Genomic DNA, 25,347 nt, shown 5'->3' with positions numbered 1-25,347 from the left:
TATATGGAGTATGACTAAGTACTCTTGATATTAGTAGAACTAAAGTCTGGGTCCAACTCCATATAGGAGTAGCGTATTTTGATTTTATTCAAGATTAAATTGGGCCATATACTCCATTAGATCTACTTATTTGAAATTTAGATTTATAATAAAATATATTGATCCTTTCATCCCCCCCCCCCAATTTCTGTTTAACTTGAACATAAGAGTAAAGTATTCCATTGAGGGCAGGCAAAAAGCTATGGGAAGGAAGTTAGTATAGTCTAAACTAGTATCTTAGAGAATAAAATGGGAGAATCAGATTTGTCTAATAAAGATCTTATTGTTCACCTGTTAACGGCTTGTAACTTGTTTTAGCCAGATCCTGGAGAACTTTTAATACAGACCTTTATGAAGAATGGTAGTAGAGATATGGGACATAATTCTTATGGATCAGCTAGCAGCACCTCAAAGATAACACTGTACTTTGGGGGGAGGGACACCATAACGTTCTGTGTGACATGGTTTAATTTACTTGAATGTGTGCATTCTATTGAACATGGCTTCCAAATTTCAGCTTCTCACATGACACTGTGGAACAATACATTTGTTTGATTCTTGCTGGACGGCATCACTTTACACCTTGATTCTAATGTACTATTCTTTAACGCTATCTCTGTACTTGGGTGTGTGTGAGAGAGTTGGTAATAATGTTATTGTTGTTTCCTTTGTTGATAAAATATGGTAAAAAGGAGGGGGGGGTGTCATGCTCAGATTTCAGTGTGCCTAGGAGAAATGCACTAGGATTTTTTCCTGTAAAACTGGCTGAATGTTCAAAGCAGGTGGTAGAGGAAGCGGGAGAATAAAATGCTTTTTAAATAAAAAATATTTCCATAGAAAAAACAACCATATAAATGAGGATGAGCATAAACTTTAAACATGTTAACCGTTGTATGGATACATAGCTATAATCTCCAACCCTAAAAGGGTGCACAGTGTATTTATGAGAGACTGTAACTGCTTACAGTTCAATTCAGCCACCTCTGAGTAGACAATATCTTCAAGGAGATGAGACCACAAAAATTGTAAAAAAGCCAAGCTCTCAGTATATATATTTCAGCTAATAGGAAACTTACCAGTGTGGCGCTGGCATACTTCAAATGAAACTTATCAACACAGCAGACACTTTCCAAGAGCCAATAAGGACCTAGGCAAATCATTTTCATGCTTATTCCTCCAAAGTCCTCCCAGTGTGAACAGCAAAATGGTCTCCATGGTTTGGAAATAGAAATACCTGACAGATTTTTAATTATTTCTCTCTCCTTAAGATCTTGAAAACTTTGAAACCAAAGCAAGAAGCACTGTATCAGTCAGAGAAGGCCAAGGAGTCGTTCTGCTCTGTGGACCTCCGCCACACTATGGAGGTAGTATACAACATTCTTACCGGGTTTTTTTAAAAAATATTTTTTACAGTATCAGCACAAATTTGTTGAATGTGCAACACATTATGGGGGCATGATTTATCCTCATGCATATTCAGTGTGCATAGGGTTTATGATCAAACCTAGGGAACCAGCCCATTACCATGCTGCAGAATATAAAGCTTCAGTAGCACAGTTCAGTAGCACAGATACAGACAAGTATAAAGTATTTCTGTTGTTCCAGCAGTTCAAGACATAACACAGACTCCGGCTCACTTCTCAAGACTGACCTCGACAGACAGCCAAAGTCCCATAATTGATAAACTGACAGGCCTTAATCACTTATATAGTCATCACAGGGCTGTTGCAACTGTCTTTGCTGACCCACCTGTTGGCTTATCTCAACCTTGGAGTGATTTGCGTTTGTGAAGGAAATTAACCCCTTCCTCCACGTCCAGTTCCTCCAACAACAGCTACCTCCCTCACTAATTTTTCTAAACTACGAAGCCGAACTGTTGCAATGGGGTGCGGTTCCAGCCCCTTGATCATTTTGGTTGTCCTTTTCTTCAGACCACGGGGTGGGGTAAGGGAGAAAGTGACTCACCCCAAATACCCTCATCACTTTTTAATCCCCCACCAGCCATTTTGGAAGCATTCAATGGGTTTTAATGGGTCAGTTAAAATTGACAGAATACAGAGGTCTCCATAGATTGTAATAGGCAGATTTAAAATTGCTGCAGACTCCCAAACAGGAGGAATGGGTGGAAGAACTGGCCAGAGATCATGGTGTAGAATCAGAACTGAGGGGTATGTGTGTGTATTGAGAAGGGGGGGTGCAAGTTGGCTTTCCTCTGAGTTTTTATTTTCAGCTGGAACTTGCCAGAACTCAGTTCCGGCACCTCTCAGGTGGGTACCATTGCCGTTATAAGAAAACAAACGAGGCATTCATTGTGAGTTCCAGCACCTCTTTTTCTATGAAAATAGCACTGCCTTTCCTCATATTGTTTCTGTTCTCAGACATAATGGCTCTTTGAGGATTGCAGCTTCCTGTGCTAGCCCCATCCCTACTCTAACACACCTTTTCAATATTTCACATACTCCATCCCCCCCCCCCGATTTTATTAACTTCCTAACTACCTTATAGGGGGGAGGGATGCTTTCAGAAGGGAAGCATCTTTGATAGATCCCAAGTGGCATGCTGTTTCTAATTATAGTCACATAATATTATAGGAAGTCAGCATAAAGTTCCAGAAGAAACCACTAGTGTTTACAGACTCATTATCATACTACGCTGATGTTGCAACTGGAACATAAATAATGTTTGTAAAATGGCATTGATGATGGCAAGGAGCTAGAATGGGGAAAGAGTCGACGTTTTGAAATGAATCAGTTGGCAGAGAGTTTCGCTCGGCTCATGAATTATACATTTAATTAAGGGATGCTAAACTGCTAGATTTCAAAACTTCTGATTTACTATGTTTTATTAAAAATACAATTTCCATGCCACTCCTGCCACTGCCGGAGCTCGATAGAAAGTGCTCAGGAGTCAGCTGTCAAACTGCAGACAGCAGGAAGGAACAATTGCGACAGGAGGTGAACAGAAGCCATTGGACAGAAGAGCAGTGAGTCAGACAGATCAGAGCTGCTGGGGGATCAGAAAGGAGGTGAGCTACCAGCGCCCACTAGGAAGCAGCTGCTGGGGAAAGAGGAAAAGGAAAAGTTAGCATATAAATCGTCAGTCCTCAAAGCACAGCAGTGTAAAAGAAATAAAAAGTGTAACTCCCAATGTGGGAAGCATTTGAAGTGCAGAGGGTGTCTGTGAATGTCTACCATCTCCTGTAGTCCACATACACTGATGCTGGTCTCTCTACGTCGCAGGAGGCAGAAATTGTGTGGTTGTGCAGACTCTGCGTGCCTGTGATAGCTTTTTTAAAAAGTACTGTATAAACCCACTTAAAAAGGCCATGCAGACTATTGTCTATCAGGTCAAAGTTTTAAAAACCAATCCATAGCTCATTGGATGGAAGTGGAGAAGATGGGGTTAATTTAGACAGGGAGCCCTCTTTGGTTTTGGACTCTGAAGGGCTCTTTCTTCCTACTAGCCTGGTCAAGTGTTTTCATAACTTAAGGGGGGAACAACCTGTGGTTGGCACAATGACAGCGAGAACCCTTCACATGGATAATACTTGGGATTTGTTTTGCTTTTTTGAGTGTTAAGTATGTTCACTGTTTTCCGAATAAGAGTCCACACAAGTGCAATAGCTTTTATCGGCTAATTGAGACAGCATACTGAGCCTAAACCATCCACTTTTGTTTTCCTTTGTTTTCACTTGCAAATTGGCATGGCTATTTGCATATGATGATTTAGGCAACTGTGCTGTATAGAAAAAGGTCTATCAAAAGTGGGCCCCTTTCTAAATGGACTGTGTTGGGCCTGAATTTTAAGTACTGCTGTCCCTATACTTCCTGTCCCACACATATGAGCCAAGATAGGGAGTGAAAAAGTTTCCCTCCTCTAGACACACCCTTTAGTCTTGAGTTGCTTAGATGAAGTCCTTCCAAAGGAAGTAGTGAAAGAAAGGGAAGGGTGAGCTTTGCCAGACTTTATAAAGTCATTCCAAAGAAAGCAGTGTGAGGACAGAAGACTTAGAATTGGAAAACAATGTTTGGAGCTTTCTCAAGGGTAATGTAATCCACCCACTTGCCGTATTTGACTTCCTTAGAACTAATTCAAAATCAGTTGTTACATGTAATTATCAGCTATACTTGCAGATGTACATGTGTCCAAGGACTAACAGTATTATATTAACCCGTTGAGGATACAGTTCCTCGTATCTGATAAAAATGTGTTCCATTACAATGTACTCAAGAAAGGGAAGCTGTTAAAGTAGCCCAACAAATAGGCTCCTTGCCTCTGCTCTGTTATCCGCATTATCCCCAGGACAACTCATTCGAGTGTGTGAGTCATCTCCATTAAAAACTGTTCTGTTGGAGATGAAAATGGGTGATTTGTGATGGCTCAAATCATTACTGATTTTGCATTCAACAGGTGTAGAATATGTATCTGTCAACTGGTGTTATTCCTGCTATATAGATCCCTGGCTGGATTTTTAAATGTTCTGCTATCCTTGATTTGCTGTTGACATCACTGCATCTACATGTTTCCCTAACCCTAACGCACTCTCATTGCAAATGGCAAATGACAAAGGAAGCGGTGTTATTTCAGCATTTTATTTTCATTTAAAGGGTGGGGAGAAAACCACTTGAACAGGAAGAGGACAATGAATGAATCAGGATGAATGAAACACTGCTTGAAGATTTACCGTTAGAGCCTTGCTTTTCTATGTTGGTTAACTTTATCAAAAAAAACCGAAATCACCATTTGCCTCCAATAGTGCTATCTCTCAGAGTTTTGCTAGGAAAATATGTGTAATGAAGAATTTTACAAAATAAGTTATTGGGCCAAGAATTTATATCTTCTGATAAAGTTAAGAAAAGAGGGGTAGTCATCTATGTAAAGGAAAAATATAACCCTAGACTATTGTTTAAGGATGAAACAGGGAGATATATCGCAGTGGAAATATCTCTGCAAGGCGAAAAATGTTTGATACTTGGAATTTATGCACCAAATGAAGCTAAATCAGACTTTTTCAAGAACATTCATACTGCGCTGTTGGAATATTTGGATTATAAGATCATAATGATGGGAGATTTTAATGGGGCTGTATCGACTATGATGGATAGAACTCAAAGACAAAAAATATCTAATGATGGCAAGCTTCCAAAAACATTCTTTGATTTGGTGGAGAATTTTGATTTAGTAGATGTTTGGAGGCTAAAAAACCCATTAGAAAAAGAGTTCACTTTTTTTTCGGACTCGCAAAAGTCAGGAAGTAGATTGGACTATATTTGGATTACAAAGGACTTATGTCCAAAAGTGACAAAAAGCGAGATATGCCCCAGAACTTATTCAGACCACAACGCAGTTTTAATGGAGTTAAAACAGTACCTGCAGGGTTCTTTTAGATGGAGGATGAATGACTCTTTACTGAGAAATGAGCAGATAAATAATAAGGCCCAGAAGATGTTGAAAGATTATTTTGAATTAAATCTGAACAAAGGACAAAATATTACAATGGTTTGGGATGCCGGCAAAGCAGTAATGAGAGGATTCTTGATCCAACAGAATACAATTTGGAAGAAGAGGAGGAATGAAAAGAAGGAAAAGATTTTAGACAAATTGAAAGAAAAAGAAAAAAAATTGAGAGATAATCCAAAAAGTCAGGAAGTTCAAAAAGAGATAAAAGCTTTGCAGGTGCAGTACTCCCAAATAATAAATGAAGAAATTGAATGGAAAATTAGAAGAATGAAGCAAAGATCTTTCGAATCGGCCAATAAATGTGGAAAATTGTTGGCTTGGCAATTGAAGAAAAGACAAAAAGAGAATACAATTATAAAGATTATGGATGAAGGAAAATCTATTGAGAACCCTGCAGAGATACGGAAATGCTTTACAAAATATTACAAACAGTTATATAAAAGGGAAAAAGAAGATTTAGATGGAATTGAGAAGTTTATAAAAGAAAATGGATTGCAAAAAATTCCAACACAACAAAAGAGCCTACTGAATGGATTGATTACAAGACAGGAGGTTGAAACAGCAATACAAGAATTGAAAAACGACAAAGCCCCAGGACCTGATGGACTTACCTCCAAGTACTACAAAACATTAAAAAACTGGTTGATACAACCACTAATGGAGGTAGCAAATGAGATTTTAGGGGGGGGCAAAGCACCAGAGACTTGGAAAGAAGCTTTTATCTCTCTGATACCAAAACCGGATGTGGATAAGACTCAGGTTAAAAATTACAGACCAATCTCCTTACTAAATGTGGATTACAAGATATTTGCTAGTATTTTGGCATCAAGATTGAAAAGGGTGTTGAAAGACTTAATTCATAAAGACCAGGCAGGATTCCTGCCTGGTAGACATATGAAAGACAATGTGAGAATTATAATAGATATTCTTGAGAGATTGGAAGTGAAAATAAACACCAAAGCAATGTTAATTTTTGTAGATGCCGAAAAAGCTTTTGATAATATCTCTTGGAATTTTATGAAAAGAAATTTTGTAAAAATGGAGGTTGGCCAAAACTTTGTTAATGGGATTAATGGTATTTACTCTGAGCAAAGAGCTAAGATTATTGTAAATAATGTGGTCTCAGAAGAGATAAGAATTGAGAAAGGAACAAGACAAGGGTGCCCACTCTCCCCCCTGCTATTCATTTCCGTTCTGGAGGTTTTGTTGAACATGATAAGGAACGATGATGGTGTTAAAGGAATTACAGTGGGTACAAAACAATATAAGTTAAAAGCCTTTGCAGACGATTTAGTACTGACCTTGCAGAACCCTGAACAGAGTGCAGTGAGAGTACTGCAGATAATTCAAGAGTTTGGCAGTGTGGCAGGCTTTAAGTTAAATAAAGGGAAAACTAAAGTACTAGAAAAGAACTTGACATTGCAAGAGAGACAGAATATAGAGGATTGCACAGGACTGAAGTGTGTAAAAAAGGTGAAATACCTAGGAGTTAATATGACGTCAAAAAATTTGAACTTGTATAAAGACAATTATGAGAAACTTTGGAAAGAAATCCAAAGAGATTTGGAAGTATGGTCAAGGTTGAAATTGTCCTTAATGGGAAGAATTGCAACTGTTAAAATGAATGTATTGCCGAGAATGTTGTTTTTATTTCAGGCCCTACCGATAGTTGACAAAATGAAATGTTTTCAAGAGTGGCAGAAGACACTGTCTAAATTTGTCTGGCAGGGGAAGAAACCCAGGATTAAATACAAACTTTTGACTGATGTAAAAGAAAGAGGAGGATTCTCCTTGCCAGACTTAAAGATTTATTTTGAAGCCGCAGCTTTTTGTTGGTTGAAGGAATGGTTTTTGTTAGACAATGATGACTTGTTGGATTTAGAGGGCCATGATAATGCGTTTGGTTGGCATGCATATTTATGGTATGATAAAGTAAAATTACACAAAGGTTTTAAAAGCCATATAATTAGGAAATCATTGTTTAATGTTTGGATTAGATACAAAGATCTATTGGAAAGAAAAACTCCTAGGTGGATCTCACCACTTGAGGCAAAGAAACCTAAAAGGACAAATATGGATGAGAATAGGTTGAAATACAAAGATATCCTGATGGAGGTGGGAAACCACTTTAAGTTAAGGCCATATGAACAACTGAAAGATAGGTTGAGTGACTGGTTTCAGTATGTGCAGATAAATGAAGCATTCAAGCTAGATAAAAAAATAGGATTCCAGACAGAAAAGTCGAAATTAGAAACGGAGTTATTAGAGACAGACTACAAGAATTTGTCTAGAATGTATAATTTGTTGCTAGAATGGCATTTGAAAGATGAGCAAACAAAATCAGTGATGATTGAATGGGCCAAGGACTTGGGTCATAATGTGATGATGTCGGAGTGGGAAAAATTGTGGAAGAAGGGTATGAAATTTACGGCTTGTACTGTGTTGAAGGAAAATTTGATGAAAATGATGTATAGATGGTATTTGACGCCGGTCAAGCTGGCTAAAATGTATCACAAAAGCGACAATAAATGTTGGAAATGTAAGCAGGATGTTGGCTCATTCTACCATATGTGGTGGACATGCCCTAAGATAAAAGGCTTCTGGGAAATGATTTATAATGAGTTGAAAAAGATGTTTAAAAACACATTTTTGAAAAAACCGGAAGCCTTTTTGCTTGGAATAATTGGGGAAGAAATCCCCAAGGACGATGTTAATTTGTTTATGTATGCCACCACAGCCGCTAGGATCTTAATAGCACAATATTGGAAAAAAGAGGAACTGCCTTCGAGGCAGGAATGGCAAATGAAAATGATGGATTATATGGAATTGGCAGAATTGACAGGAAGACTCCGGGACCAAACAAATGACAAAGTTTTAAAAGATTGGAAGAAATTTAAAATATACATAGGGTATGAATTTGAAAACTAGATTTTGAACATCCAGGAAAATAAAGAAGTTAAGGCAATAGGGAAATAATAGAAGATTGAAAGGGAGAAAATATGATAGATGATATAAAGATGAAATTTTTGAAGTGTTAAAGAGACTATATGATGGGTAAGAAGGATGATTTAGAAACTGCTACAGAAGTTTATAAAAAAGAAAATCAGATAGTAGGGAATTGGGGAAGCCAGAGGACAATGAATATTAAAATGGATTAGAGATGATATATTTTTTTTTTGTTGTATTTTTGTATTTTTGTATTTCTGTATTTTGATGTTTACTTTTTGTATTTGTGTTTTGTATGTGTGTTGATAAAATGTTTAATAAAAAATATAATTAAAAAAAAAAAAGGAAAATATGTGTAATAAGTGTTTGATGTTTTCCAGATTTATCCTATGCTTGGATTTTCAATGATAATCCCTTATATGTTCAGGAGGACAGTCGTCGATTTGTATCTCAAGAGACAGGAAATCTATACATCGCCAAAGTGGAACCTTCTGATGTGGGCAACTACACATGTGTTGTAACCAACACAGAGGCCAAACAAAGTGTGCAGGGCCCACCCACACCCCTTGTACTCCGTAGTGATGGTAAGGCTTGTTTTGCGTACAATCTCAATTAAACCACCTTAAAAATGCAGCCTACCGACTTGTTAAGGTCTACAGAGGACTCTCTCTTTGTGATCCCACACAGAGTGAGGTTTGCAGTTGAGGGGTCCAGAAGAGCGCTTTCTCCGTGGTAGCCCTGCAGGTTTACAATGGCCTCCTCTCATGGGTGAATCATGACTGTATATTATTTTCATTCAGAAGACAGGTTTATATGCACTTATTTGCTTCTCCCACCTGCGTAATTTGTGATTGTTATTAATGTTAGGGTACTTATTTATTTATTTAATTGTTAACTGTGATTTTAATCTGATGAAGTGTGCATGCACACGAAAGCTCATACCAAAATTAAAACTTAGTTGGTCTTTAAGGTGCTACTGAAGGAATTTTTTTATTTTGTGATTTTAATGTTACCCTTTGCCAAACTGGGACTCTTGACTGAAGAGTGAACTATAAATACTTGCATATGATATCACCTTGATATTTTTGAAGTGCAATAGATTATCTCAACATTTGTGTTACCCATTTACATTAATCAAAAAGCTCCTTTTGAGTCTATACTTGTTCGTCATTGCTAAATTGAAATAATTGAGCAAATAAGCAAAGGGTGATAAAGTGGCTTAAATACACTGCAAAGTTGTTGTTTTTTCAAATGCCATTGATTTTTTAAAATGAATTTTATTTTGGTGACATGCTAGCAATCCTCTGTTAGAGATTGGCTAGTCCCTGGTATTTCTGGGAAGAGCACATGACTGTTAGGCCAGTCAGTTTGTAAGGAAGATATGTCAACAGTAAACCAAGCACATTGCAGGGGAAAGAGGCATGATAAAATAAATCCTAATCCACATGCTAATGTTATTATTCCAAGAATGCTCAGATTCAGATGTGACAGGTTTTCATTGTTTAGATCTAAAAAGCAGAACACTAGATCTAATCCAGTTTAGTCACTGAAGTGAAAGGCACTCCCTTAAAAAAAAGCAAAAAGCTTTTATTTAAATGTTTGCAGTTGAAAGCCATGGCCCCTCTTAAGTGTAGCCAAAAGGGCTCTCATAAAATAGCAACGACTATTGCAAGGCATTATGTTCCATATTGTAATGCTGTGGGGCATTTTCAGCCCAAGGCTACATTCCCCTGTGGGGACCTTGCAGGTACCAAATGTCAACAGTGGGAAGGACTATTGGAATAACTGGGAAAAGCAATGTATGTGACTTTGTACAACTGCCTACATTTCAGGAGGACAAAAATCATTTCTGTTCCTGTAGCAGGGGCATATTTGGCCCCTCGCCTTTTCCTCAAAGATGACTCAGAAGGATTGAAACCCAAAGGTAGGGGGTGGAGGAGAGAGCCATTTGAGGCAGAGTGTGCAAGATCTCACACATATCATGCAGAATCTTGACAATCTCGCCCTAAATCAGTGGCAATGGTGGTGCCACTTCTCCACCAGCCGAGGATGTGGCAGGGCATGGAATGGTGGCAGAACAGGTGGTGGCAGCAGGAGCAGGTATGTGGTGTAGGGAGCAGCAAAATTGGATGTGCTGCCTCTCCTACTTTTATAGACTACCTACATGAGTCAGAATCCTGAAATCAGACAGGAAGTGTACATACGTAGCATTGGCTCCCTGCTGCAGAACACCAGGCCTACACCTTTGGAGATCTGTCAGGCCCACTGATGTGCTCCCCCTTCATATATATACCAGATGCTTGAGATGCCAGAGATTTTTCTTACTAGCACTTTGAGTTATCTCCTCTTTTTTTAACCTACATAAAGTATAAAAAGGTAAAGGGACCCCTGACAATTTAGTCCAGTCACGAACGACTCTAGGGTTGCAACGCTCATCTCGCTCTATAGGCCGAGGGCAGGGCCGGCTCTAGGTAGAGTCCCGGTGGCGTGGGGCGCCGGGCTGGTAGCGATCTCCGCCCCTCAGCACCAGGGCACGCGACCTGCTCGAGACTGCCCTGGCCGAGGGAGCCAGTGTTTGTCCGCAGACAGCTTCCGAGTCATGTGGCCAGCATGACTAAGCCGCTTCTGGCAAAACCAGAGCAGCACACGGAAACGCCGTTTACATTCCCCCAGGAGCGGTAACTATTTATCTACTTGCACTTTGACGTGCTTTCAAACTGATAGGTTGGCAGGAGCAGGGATCGAGCAACGGGAGCTCACCCCGCCGCGGGGATTCGAACCGCCAACCTTCTGATCTGCAAGCCCAAGAGGCTCAGTGGTTTAGACCACAGCACCACCCACGTCCCTTGCATAAAGTATAGGTGTTTGCTAAGCACATCTATATTACATAGTTAATGTGGTTGGTGAGAAATAAGTTGTGCAGCCTGGTGGCATACTGTTACCTCTATATGAAAAAAAAAATTAAGCATTTTAATATGTATTTAAAAAGAGAATAAACCAGAAAAAAGTTACTATAAATTCAGCGGAAATGGGATCTATTCAGTTAGTTTTGTTGAAGAAAGGGTTAAAATGATATGCAGTGGAATGTGTGAACAAAATATGTGTTTTGCAATATCATCTAATAGGGGTTTGCCCAGTTTCTCAGGCGGAGACCCATTTCTCAGAGGGTTGGAATGTGAAAGGCATCCAACTTTAGGGCTGCATTTTTACACAAATCAAGCCATCTTAGGAATTTGAAAAAGAATGTAATGTGCTGCATGACAACTGCTGAATGCTAGCTTCTTTTTCACAATATGGTTCAAGAGGTCAAGGGGAAGTCACTTGTATGATTTGATTTGTAGACTTCATATTAAGCACTTGCATGGTGATGAAGTCTTCCACAGTAGCCTGTTCATGTTCTTACTGGAAGACATTTACTAGCTTCCATAAGAAGAAGTAAGGCCACGGTTTTCAATGTCACACTGATAATCTGTTGTAGTAAGACAGGTCTGAGGCACAACTGGAGCACTCCTTGTTTTAATGTTCAACAGGTGTGATGGGAAGGTATGAACCAAAGATTGAAGTGCGTTTTCCAGAAACAACACTGGCAGCAAAAGGCTCATTGGTTAAACTGGAATGCTTTGCCCTTGGAAAGTAAGGTTCTTCGTTTTTCTCTCTCTTTTTTCTAATTTTTTCAAATAAAAAAATCATAATGCTTGTTTGCTGTAATAAAATAAGGACATTTCTCAAATAGTCAACCAAATGGGTATTGATTTGGATTTGAGTGATATCCCATGGTCATAGAAAGGTTTTTAAAATTACCTTACCTAGAAATCTTGCAGGTCTGCCTTATAGAGGACAAATATACCATCTCACCAAAGCAGTAGGCTGCCCAAACACCCCTCCTGCTGTATCCCTGCTGTTAGGCTGTGGGGAATGGGTGAATTTTCAACCAAGTCATTGGTTTTTTATTTCAACTTTTAATAGGCTATTTGCAGTTTCCTGATAACCAAGCTCCTCCAGCTAAGCATTCATTCTCACAAAACTATAATATATCTTTCTGAAAGAATGCTGATTTTTAAGTGTGTGTGTGTGTGTGTGTGTGTGTGTGTGACGTTTTACCAATGGTATTAAATCCTTCAGTATGAGAAACTTATGCAAACTACTGCAAATGCTTCTGCTGTCCCAGTTTATGTTCCATTTATGCAAAACTGGTGGCTTTTATTCAAAACACCTATGCTTCAACGTATAAGGCTTAATTTCTGATAATTTGATCCAAATAACTACAATATGGACACTAGTTCATCAGATCAAGGTAACTAAGCATGCATTTCATTTCCCTCCTTAAACAGGGATATCTTAGAATCATAGAATCGTAGAGTTGGAAGGTATCCCAAGGGTCATATAGTCCAACCCCCTGCAATGCAGGGAACTCAGCTAAAGCATCCATGAAAAACATCCAAGGAATGAGAGTCCACAACTTCCCAAGGGAAACTTCTCCATCTTGAATTACAGTTTTGGAGTGAACGAAAATACAGTGGTACCTCGGGTTAAGAACTTAATTCGTTCTGGAGGTCCATTCTTAACCTGAAACTGTTCTTAACCTGAGGTACCACTTTAGCTAATAGGGCCTCCCGCTGCCACTGCGCCACCGCCACACGACTTCTATTCTCATCCTGAAGCAAAGTTCTTAATCCCAGGTACTATTTCTGGGTTAGCGGAGTCTGTAACCTGAAGTGTCTGTAACCCGAGGTACCACTATACCATTAAAATCAGGGTCAGCTTTGTCATGAGACAATAGGAGACAATTGCCTCAGGCAGTGGGTATGGGGATGACAAATTTCCACTCCTTCTCTTCATCCTTGCCATGGCTCCTACATCTAATTTCCCTCACCTTCCCAGCACTTTACCTGTTAACTGATATGCAGCAGAAGTAGCTGTGCCTTGACTTTTCCTCTTTTCCTCTTCCTCACTCTGAGGAACAACGCAGAGTTCTGTATGCTTGTGTATTTCCAAGTGGGAAGTACAACGATTTGTGTTGTCTCTGCGTCACCTGCAAATATACGCTTACAGAACAAGCTGGGAAAGAGCTGTTAGCGTTATCCAAGCGCTAAGAAAGCTCCCGAGTGCCATTCTGAATTGTGCTGAATAGAGTCTGCCAACCTCTTGTCATGACGGATGGGTATATTCTTACCACTGTGTTTTCTAAGCAGAGAAATGGTTGGCCCAACAGGCAGAAAGTGTGGTCCACCATTGTAGTGCAGGGAGGAATGCCCAACCCAACCATCATGGTTGCCTGGTGCAAGGGAACTGGGACAGGCATGTCCCTGGGCATAGGTAGCATTGTTAGCCACTGTCAGGCTGGAGCCAGCAAGCGAGCAACAGCAGCTGCCAGACTTTGACGGCAGCCCAGGGGACAAAGGGAGAGTTGTTATGGGAAGACCAGAGGGGAAGTACAGGGGGGAGTTCACAGCCCAGAGAATCACAGGAGTTATCAGAGTTATCTGAGCCAGTTTCCAAGCCTCTCAGCGTGCAGGAACGCAGGAGAGGAGGGGTACAAGAAAAGGGGAAATCGACATCACAGAAGCGAAGGAAGAGATTCGTTTTCCGGAGGAAGAGGAACAACGCTGAGGATTTAGTTGAGTCATTATCAGGGTAGCCATAAGTCACAGGGGCAGAGAGCTCCGGACAAGTGGTATGTTTTTTTTCTGGAATAAAACCAACTTTTTATTGACTACATGTGTTCGTGCCTTGCTGCCGCTACAGCTGTGAAGGGTTGGCAGTGTGTGGTTAATGTTTGTAGCACCTTCAGCTCCTTGAAAAAGAGGAGCAGAGGACTGTGAGGAGGAGGGATCATACAGTGACTTCTCTCGGGCCAGGAACCATCAATGGGTACCCAACAAGGATGATGAGACCCACCCTTCTTTAGCAGCAGTGAAGAGGCTTTATTTAGCAGCAGTGAAGAGGCCTTTAGCAGCAGTGAAGAGGCCTTATTTATTTTACAAATGTGCTGTATTAATAAAGTTGTGGCCATATTCACCCATATATTGTCTCACATCTTCATTTGGGTTTAGGAGTAATGTGCCCATCTCTTATTCATTTTTAAAATAAGGAATAATTAGGGCAACCAGAAAATGCAAATGTAGCGTCAGCTCTTCAAGTTGACCCACATTAAAGAAGAGCTTAAACTGGGGTGAGGAAACAAATTAAATTGCACATCTTTAAGATGTGAAATGCTTGAAAAATAAATAAGGAAGCATTTTCTCACCAGCTAGCTTGCTTCTTTCCAATCCTCTTGGCAAAACACCACATCTGAAATGTCAGGTTCCTGTTCCGATTCCTAGATATATTTAGGTTTACTGTGACTTCTCTAGAGTATTATGACTAAATATTTTGGTCCATAGCTGCCAAGTTATCCCTTATTTTAAGGGATTTTCCCTTATGCTGAATAGGCTTCCTCGCGAGAAAAGGGAAAACTTGGCAGCTATGTTTTGGTCTGATTTAAAAAACGAAACAAAAAAAACGAGCATTTTCTAGAGAGTAAATTTTCCTCATAAAAGTTTCTTCATAAATCTTAGATGGAACATTTGGAAAGAGAGTCCAGCAGATAAATGCTATTTCAGCCCTGCCTTCTTCTTATTCCTTGTTATGAGGGAAAACACAAATTGTGTGCATTATCTCTTAGTGGAAATAGTTTCAAAAGCTGAAGGTCAAAGGATTAATTTAGCTTTTGCTGTCTTTTATATTATTTGACAGCAGAAGACACAATTATAGTGAAATACCTGACAGAACAAAGACCAATTAGGGAACGGGGGAGGGGGGGAGAGACTTACCCAAATTACAACCACAGCAGAGTTTAGGTTTTTTAAAAGAAAGCAACTATTTGTCATAATAGACCACAGAAATCACAGCTGGAGCTGAATTTGCCAAGAAAATAATGTAGCAACAGAGAATAAACTTGAAATTAACCCAATCCTAGGGTTTTGGTTCAGTCGAAAAACTGGACAGAACAATCCTTTGGAGGTTGGGTGGAGAGTCCAGGCTGGGTAAAATGCCCTAAGTTAAATCAAATCAGTTTATTTCAGCTTTAAGCTTATAAAGCCCTAAATCCTGCTGGGCGCATTGGCCAGGGTGGCAGGTCAGTGACAGCTCCCCCCCCCCCGCTTTTCCTTTACTTGGTCATTGTAGTAATTGGTAACTGTAGAGTTAAATATTATTATGGGCTGGAGCGAAGACTCTACCTTCTAGCTTGTTGTGGTGGTGGTTACTTTCATTTCCCTGTGTTGTTGTGTGTTGGCTTTGCTTCTTCTGTATGTGGCGCTCCTTGCTGTGTCCTAGCATAGGAGCACAGTTGCCAGGCAGAAGTATGCAGTGTGAAGAAGTCCCTTAAGGACCCTTATTCCGTTAGAGCTCTTTGCAAACATGCAGTTTTGCTCAGGGCTGGGACCTAAATAATCAAGCAGGAAAACTGGAAGGCTGAACCACTTAATTATTATGCCCTTTTGGAACTTATTTCTCCCACCCCATGTCAGTGTTTGGTGCCAAAAGCCACCCGCACAGCTTTTCTCATCTCTGCTTTGTCTCATTTGTTTAACCAGGCATAGTCGTAATTATCTGAGCTGCAAATTTAATTTTATTGTGAAGTGTCCTGAGAGGAGTGACATGAATGATGCAGCACAGATACTGTATGATTGACCGAAGGTTATTCTGCATGCGCCTTCATTTGAAGGGAGAGACAAGGTTTGCTTATTGGCTATTCCTGCGTTGTTCCAGTCAAACTGAAATTGATGCCCAGTGTGACTAGACTTGTCACTTCGAAGAAAATATTTTTCTTCTTCTCTGTTTTAATTTGGTAACTTATGGATTCCTGGGTCTGCTGCCTGTTCTGTAGGATATAAATAAAATAGTGACTGCAGCCAGTGTTCTTTCAATGCTTTGGAGCGTTCAGGCAAACGAATTATAGATTTATCTTCACTGCCATAGATGCACATTTTCGCACTGTGTCCACTTATTCATGCTGAAGTGTGTCGGGGGGGGGTCTTAATTATTTGTGAAGCATAACGCATTTGAGATCTTGTAATTCCTTTTACAAAAAGCTATGTTTGCATCAGTGGCTATCATGCCAAAAACACCCCTTTATCTGCATCTTTTAAATGAGGAAATATGGCCTCGTTAATACTATTATTAGCATAATGCAAACATCAGTACCACAGTGACATCTGCAATTATATCCAACTTGCAACCAAACCACAGATTACACTAATGCAAATGCAAAAACCAGGTCAGACTGGGGACAGAGGGCATCATGTGCTGCGTTGTCACAAGGAATAATAATAAAAAAGTATAGTACACTAATGAAACAAGTTATGGTAGTACAACAAAGGAGTTTCAAAATGCCCCGTATTACTCAAAAATTACCATAGAGAAAGTATGCTATCTCCAGGAAAGTAGTGAAACATGATTCTACCCATATTGACAGTTTACAGACTGGACATGGCAGGACATGGCAGGACAATAATACAATTATTATTATTTTTAAAGTCTTTAAGCTAGTGCTTTAAGGCAAGAAGTAGGAAATAAAGATATACAGCTGTGCTACTCTTGCAGCTTGGTGTGGTTGGGAAAGATTTGACCAAAGTGATAAAGTGGAATGTTTCGGTGGGTAAAATTGCTGCCAAAATTGGGAACAGGTTTTCAAGGAGTGTGTTGAATCCTTTCTGGAGCAGGGGTATGGCATTTGCCATTTTAAGATTTTAGAAGTACTTGCACCAGCACAAGGACTTTTGGCTACACAACAGAATTTCCATTCCCACTTCTCATGTGCGTCTCTCCCCCCCCCATCCCTCTTCAAATATACTACATAGGGTTCAGGGAACCCCCCCCCCAATGTCCTTAGGGTGGTCGAACATTAGGTACATTACAATTCACCAGCATTGGGTAAATTGCAATAACAATTTAGTGTTTGAAAGTTGACAGCTTGTGGGAAATTCAAGTTGAAGCTGGCCTAAATCAAAGCAATTAAGCTTCTGGCAAGAATTCTGGTTCTGAACACCTTAAGGGTTTGTTCTTCAAAATGGGAATTGAAATTTTGCTTTGAAATTTCTCATATAGAAAATGGACTGGCATAATTGAAAAATCCTGTAAAGTTTGAATATTGCAAATATTAACTTCATGTCAAAAAGTATCCCATATGTATTTCAAGCATATTTTGCTCAGTTATATACTTTTCCTTCTGAATCACTATCGCATCCAGTATCAGGGGGGGAACATACAATATACTGTTGTTAGCAAAGGTTATATATTATTAGACACAACGTATAAACACTAGAGTATGGAACTACTTACTAATGGGTATTTGTAGAACTGAGGTAATAAAGTGAAAACTGCCCTTTATTCAAACACTGTATTTTTCCAGTGTCTTTAAATTATCACATAAAACATGGACTCTTATTAAAATGAACAGTAGCAAAACCTCTCTCTCTCTCTGGATATGAAATTTTAATGTGGTCTTTTTGCAAGAGTTCTTTTCCCCCCTTGTTAAAATATTTCCACTTCTTAGTTGCAATGGATCACTGCTAAGCAGGCCTTTCATAATGAATTGAGAGTCATGTGTCACCACAGCTTCAGAACCAAAGTCTCATTCCAAGCCAACTGATTCATATAAGACATTTCCATGTAAGGGTATTAATGACTGTAACTGGGTATTAATACAGGAAACTGAATGCAGATTTCCAAAAAACAGCAAGGAGAGACAAGAGGGTCTTCTTAAATGAGCAATGCAAAGAAATAGAGGAAAACAATAGAATGGGGAAAACCAGAGATCTGTTCAAGAAAATTGGAGATATGAAAGGAACATTTCGTACAAAGATTACCATAATCAAGGACAAAAGTGGTAAGGACCTAACAGAAGCAGAAGACATCAAGAAGAGGTGGCAAGAATACACAGAGGAATTATACCAGAAAGATATGGAGGTCTCCTACACCTCAGGTAGTGTGGTTGCTGGCCTTGAGCCAGACATCTTGGAGAGTGAAGTCAAATGGGCCTTAGAAAGCATTGCTAATAACAAGGCCAGTGGAAGTGATGATATTCCAGCTGAACTGTTTAAAATTTTAAAAGATGATGCTGTTAAGGTGCTACACCCAATATGCCAGCAAGTTTGGAAAACTCAGCAATGGCCAGAGGATTGGAGAAGATCAGTCTACATCCCGATTCCAAAGAAGGGCAGTGCCAAAGAATGCTCCAACTACCGCACAATTGCGCTCATTTCACACACTAGCAAGGTTATGCTTAAAATTCTACAAGGCAGGCTTAGGCAGTATGTGGACCGAGAACTCCCAGAAGTGCAAGCTGGATTTCGAAGGGGCAGAGGAACCAGAGACCAAATAGCAAACATGCGCTGGATTATGGAGAAAGCTAGAGAGTTCCAGAAAAACGTCTACTTCTGCTTCATTGACTATGCAAAAGCCTTTGACTGTGTCGACCACAGCAAACTATGGCAAGTTCTTAAAGAAATGGGAGTGCCTGATCACCTCATCTGTCTCCTGAGAAATCTCTATGTGGGACAAGAAGCTACAGTTAGAACTGGATATGGAACAACTGATTGGTTCAAAATTGGGAAAGGAGTACGACAAGGTTGTATATTGTCTCCCTGCTTATTTAACTTATATGCAGAATTCATCATGCGAAAGGCTGGACTAGATGAATCCCAAGCCGGAATTAAGATTGCTGGAAGAAATATCAACAACCTCAGATATGCAGATGACACAACCTTGATGGCAGAAAGCGAGGAGGAATTAAAGAACCTTTTAATGAGGGTGAAAGAGGAGAGCGCAAAATATGGTCTGAAGCTCAACATCAAAAAAACCAAGATCATGGCCACTGGTCCCATCACCTCCTGGCAAATAGAAGGGGAAGAAATGGAGGCAGTGAGAGATTTTACTTTCTTGGGCTCCTTGATCACTGTAGATGGTGACAGCAGTCACGAAATTAAAAGACGCCTGCTTCTTGGGAGAAAAGCAATGACAAACCTAGACAGCATCTTAAAAAGCAGAGACATCACCTTGCCGACAAAGGTCCGTATAGTTAAAGCTATGGTTTTCCCAGTAGTGATGTATGGAAGTGAGAGTTGGACCATAAAGAAGGCTGATCGCCGAAGAATTGATGCTTTTGAATTATGGTGCTGGAGGAGACTCTTGAGAGTCCCATGGACTGCAAGAAGATCAAACCTATCCATTCTTAAGGAAATCAGCCCTGAGTGCTCCCTGGAAGGACAGATCGTGAAGCTGAGGCTCCAATACTTTGGCCACCTCATGAGAAGAGAAGAATCCTTGGAAAAGACCCTGATGTTGGGAAAGATTGAGGGCACTAGGAGAAGGGGACGACAGAGGACAAGATGGTTGGACAGTGTTCTCGAAGCTACGAACATGAGTTTGACCAAACTGCGGGAGGCAGTGCGAGACAGGAGTGCCTGGCGTGCTATGGTCCATGGGGTCACGAAGAGTCGGACACGACTAAACGACTAAACAACAACAACAACCTTATCACATGAACCTGGGGTCAGGTGACTGACATTATTTTCATAGTTGTTCTTATATTGTTCTAGGAATGTATGAACAACTCTACCGTAAGAGTGTCCTTAACAAACTATAGTTCCCAGGATTCTTTGGGGGAAGCCATGACTGTTGAAAGTGGTATGATACTGCTTTATTTTATTTTATTTTTAAAAGCAATTTATTAGATTTTTCAAATAAACACATTAACAAAACAAAACATTCCACAACACAAACACACACAATTTTTCTCTTTTTAACGCCTATTATTCTATCTCAAATTCACAATGCTCTGCCGAGCTTTGACTTCCCTCCCTCCCCTCATCTGGTTTTCTTATCTACTCTTATCTCACAGTTCCTTTACTCCTTCTACTTAAAGTCATTTCGTAGGATTTATTTCAGTCCTGCAAGTGTCTTTAAACTTCTACAGTTCCTCTCCATATAGTCCACAAATTTACTCCAGTCTTTTTGGAACTTTGCCTCTCCCTGGTTTCGGATCCTGTTAGTTAGTCTTGCTAATTCCGCATAGTCTATCATTTTTGTCTGCCACTCGGTATGATACTGCTTTAAATGTATAGTGCAGATATGACCTTTGTGCATAATTTGGCTCCATCCCATTTCTGCATTAACCTGGGGTTTATTTATTTTTTATTCATTTTTGCAAAAATGTTCATTTAAATACCATTTAAATAAGTATTTTAAAATTTCAATATAAGCATTTTAACTGTATTTTTCTTGCAAAATACATATTATGAAATGTATTTTGATTATATAGAATCAGTCAAGAACTTAACTGAAACATCTTAGAAGTGCAGATTCAGTTCTGATCTGCACATTAGTTGCAGAAGATCAGTTTGTGGATTCTGACCAGATGCCGGGAACCAGACTGAAGGGTATTGCTCTGAGGAAGAATGGTGGGAGCCCCCCCCCCCCGTGCAAGGGCCTGATACTGAAGCAGGAGGATCATATCGACCTAGAGCAACGGTTCGCGGAAGGACACAGTTCGGAAACTGACAGTTGGGCTGAGCTGCAAGAAGAAAAACCAAGGGGAGAGGAACGGGAAGAGAGAGCTGGTTGAATCTCCCTCACTAGAAAGTGTGCAGGTCATGAGCCCTAGAGCCCGGCATCTGGATAGGGTAGCTTCTCAGAAGGCTCAGTGGTGGTGGAGGGATCACGTGGTGAAGAGACAGGAAGACGGAAGTAACTCGAGGGAAGTGGGAGGAACTCAATTGGGAGCACCTGCAGGGTGAGAACGGACACTGAATGTTTGTGCTGTGTTCAAGAAACCTCTCTCTTGCTGCAAAAGACTGCTTTCGCTTCATTCTGTTATCTACAGAGAGGGGGAAGGTAAGTGAAATATACTCGGAGTCAAGAGTGAATTTCATGCTCTTTATTCAGCTCATAGTCATCAAGGAGGAGAAGAGAAGACGAATGGCTCTTTTCCCAAAACCATCTGCTTATATACATTATTTACACAATGGGCCTTGCGTGATTGGCTACTTCAGGGCTACACCTGTGGGCCAATTATATTGTGGATTGACTTTTGCCTGCAGCCTGATTGGCTGCTCCTACAGGCCAATCAGGTAGCAGATTCACTTCTGCCAGCCGCCTGATTGGCTGCTCCAGCAGGCCAATCAGGTTGCGGATTCACTTCCACCTGGAGTTGGATTGGGTAGCTCCCGCTGATTCTGAATCCTATTGTTCTAGGATTCAGCTCAGTACATAACAGTAAGCCTTGCCTGGCTACCTGACACCAGATCAGGCCAATTCATATCAAAATACATAAAGATCAACTTCCTAAAGCATCCTTATTGATCCCACACAGCACTCTGTGGTAACAGTCTCCACCCAGAATTGCCGAGGCTTAGCTGAGTGACGTAGTGTTGGCTTTGGTTTGTTTGTTTTTTAACAGCACAGACAAATTCACTGCACTTTCTTTTCATCCCCAGCTGTTTGGAACTAAAACACAGCCTTCACGTTGTCCAGGAGACACACAAGCTTTCTTTGTGTCAGCATCTTGTACATTTCCTCCACATTCAAAAACATGTGAAAGCTCCATTTTGGGTGTGATGTTGTGGGGCAACAGGAAGTTTGTGGAACCTGTGGATTTGGTTCCTTTTCAGCCAGATAATATTGAAAGCTGTTCAGCAATATCCTAATACTCATCAGGGCCCCCAGGTAAAAGGCCCCTGAATCCATCTGTTGACCCATATTTAAAAGCTTCCTGTCTTTGCAGCATACACCACAAGTTCTCATTTGCTAGCCTTCATCTACCAAATGGGCATAGCCATACACAGTCAGAGAGAATCCTCTTTGTTCCTATCTACTACAGTCTGACCTAAATATTTCTGCAGTACAAAAGATATTCTTCTCTTCGTGATAAGCAGTCTACCATTTCTCTTTAGATCATCATACTGGGATTATGGCTTCTGCTTGTCTCCTATTAACACAAAGGGAACACATGGAGAGTTGCAGCAAAGATGCATGAAACCCAATGCAGGCAGCAATGGGAATTCAAGATATTATACCACAGCAAAGTGTCCTGGTTTAGTTGGGGCCGCCCTACCCTGCAGCACAATTGGTAATCCACCCCTGCCTAGAACTCCTTATCACTCTCTTGATTCTTGGTATCATTTCTTGCAGCTCAGCACAAAGCCATTATCCTTGGGAGAGAATAAAGCACAGCTAAGTGTTCAATGCAACAACTTATCTTGGTAAAGCAATGTTAATGCACACACTGCCTTTATGTGTCAGACAGCTTTAGTCTCGTGGAAAAGAATTAAAAAATACCCAGGCACACACAAAAGAAGGAAAGGGAGAAGGGAGAGGAGGAGGAGGAGGAGGAGGAGGAGGAGGAGGAGGAGGTGGCGGAGGAGGAAAGGACTTCTTGGGAATGATCCCTGAGGAAGTAATTATGAGTATTTGATATGGAAAAGGAAAACAAGAGGACAGCCTCATCGCAGGACACAGTAAACCTGAGCTGACAGCCTGACAGAAGAGGCTTCTCCTCATGGAGTGCTGCCTCTAGCTTTGGTGGTTCATTGCCAACTTTCTCTTATTCCAGAAATTACATTTTTTAAAAAAAGAATGTACAGTTTGCAGAGGTTAGGAAAGTATGTAAATGGCTCATTTCTGGGTAAGATAAGTGTAGGTGGTGAGTTCTTAATTTCCCCCATCCTTTTCTAAAATGAGTGTTTTTAATTTATTTATTGAGAATTCATGCTATTTTTATACAACAACAACAACAACAACAACAACAACAACAACAACAACAACAACAAGAAGAAGAAGAAGAAGCCACTATCAAAATTGACGATGGAATTGGAATCAAATTCTGTATCCAGTTTTAATGAAAAGAAGTCATTTGCCCATGGCTAAAATATGTGATACTGGTTTAAAAGCCTGTAATACCCTCAAGAATGCCACCCCTGATCTATATCAATCTACTACAAGTCTACTCCAATTACATCTCTTATTTGACCTGATCAGAAAAGATTTCACAGTCATACAAGAGATGATAGAAGTTTGAAAAAGGAGTTCCAATTAGAGCAGCGCTTCTTGGTATGGATGCCCAAGTCTACATTAGAAATGAAAAATAACAACTGACAGCGAAGGGCTGGATGGAACACAAACTTTGCATGGATCAAGTTTCAGGCCAAGTCCCCAGGATCTCTAGTTAAAGAGTTAGCTGGGGACAGATCAAACAAACCCAATAGGTGGTACCAACAATGGCATGAAATGCTAGAATTCAAGAGGCACCATTTTATTCTTGAAAACTCTCACAGAGGGAAGAGTTTCCCTGGTCACAGAACCTGAGGACCGTTCCCCTGCCAATTTTTCACATACTGCAGTCTTTCCCCCTCATTCCTATCACTTATGGATTAAGGAAGAGCCCAGTGGCTCTCCTAGGTTCCAGGCATTAGTCTACCCCAGACCTACCAGGAGATGTCAGGAACTGAACCCGGGACCTTTTGCATGGAGTGCCCTACTTCTGAGTTCCAGCTCTTCCACTCAGTGGGCGGCATAATTGTTACCCATGTTTACAATATTACCTGAGTTGCCCCTGCAGGTACCAGTGCTAACAATATGTCTGTCTGAAATGTTTGCCAGTCAGAATGCTCTTGTGTCAGGTGTGAGACACATGGGTGTGGTTGGTGGAACAAGGCCTCATGGGCCAAATTCAAACACTTGGTGGGACAAGTTTCATCTGTGGGTTGGAGGTTCCAACTCCTGAAATAGACCAGTTGTCTAGCACAGTTTAAAGCAGCTTTCTAGGGTCACAATACTGTAGATGTGTAGGTTTTTCAATTCTGCAGACATTGGTTATGTCTGGGCCAAGTCTACAAAGGTAGCCTGAGCCCCAGGTTTTCCAGTGGAAATGTGTTTTGGATTTCCACAAGCAAAAAGCCAGAAAATAAAACAAATGGAATTGTTTTATTTAGTAAAACAAGTTTATACCCCATCATTCCACTATAAAATAGCATGTAACACCCCCCTAAAATATAACACAAACATAAACAATTCAAATGTTATACAAAACTGATAAGAAGATAGTACTGCCGATAGTTTAAATATCAGAGTGCCTCAAAAGTGCAGAGGCTCAGGGAAAGATGCTGTACGTACAATGCATCACACCTGCCAAGAAGACTCATGAGACGAAACATTAGGATAATGGCCATATCTCTTAATATAACAGCTTGGAAGAACTGCAAACAGTTTAACCAATCAACCAAATTCAGAAAGTATACAGGCAAGTGAGAATTTTAGTTAATTCTGGTAGAACAGCATCCCTTCAGATCCTTTAGCACAGGCATCCCCAAACTTCGGCCCTCCAGATGTTTTGGACTACAATTCCCATCTTCCCCGACCACTGGTCCTGTTAGCTAGGGATCGTGGGAGTTGTAGACCAAAACATCTGGAGGGCCGCAGTTTGGGGATGCCTGCTTTAGCATGTCATACAGTTGCAGATGGTGACTCCCCAGCAAACTGGGCAGCAGCAGGGGGCTTGATTACTAGGTGAGCCTTGAATGTGAATGCACACATGCATCTGGGTGCTACTGTCCAGCATTCACACAAAGTGCATGTTGGGCCTTAAAGGGGATCCCCATAAGTCCCACCTGTCCTACTGCCTAGCAGATCACTAAAGGGTATTCTCAACCCAATAATGCCTCAGTGTCCCTGCTGTTTCTCTCCCCAACCACCTCACCTGCCCACACTCCTTATACAAAGGTTGAAGAGCTCAGGATGAAGATCCAGCAGGCCCCCCACATGGTCCTCCCCTCAACCTGCTCCCTTTGGGAGTAGTCTTCCTTGAGGAAGGAGGAAAATAAATGCACACCTGCTACAAGAATAAAAAAAAACATATTCCTTCCA

At 40.6% G+C, this 25,347-nt stretch overlaps 1 protein-coding gene across 1 annotated transcript in view; it reads left to right on the top strand.

The window, feature by feature from the left end:
* Positions 1-25,347, top strand: part of LOC118081605 (contactin-6) — a 122,189-nt gene that overhangs the window by 32,189 nt on the left and 64,653 nt on the right. Inside the window, exons 2-4 of the mRNA XM_035108102.3 lie at positions 1,308-1,403; positions 8,826-9,029; positions 11,976-12,078. Coding sequence (XP_034963993.3) covers positions 1,308-1,403; positions 8,826-9,029; positions 11,976-12,078 — 403 coding nt within the window. The remainder of the gene's footprint in view (positions 1-1,307; positions 1,404-8,825; positions 9,030-11,975; positions 12,079-25,347) is intronic.

Source organism: Zootoca vivipara, chromosome 2 (genome assembly GCF_965207765.1).
Source record: "Zootoca vivipara chromosome 2, rZooViv2.hap1.1, whole genome shotgun sequence".
NCBI classification, from domain to species: domain Eukaryota; kingdom Metazoa; phylum Chordata; class Lepidosauria; order Squamata; family Lacertidae; genus Zootoca; species Zootoca vivipara.
Note: the sequence above shows the minus strand (reverse complement) of the source record. Positions and strands in the feature narration are given on the sequence as shown.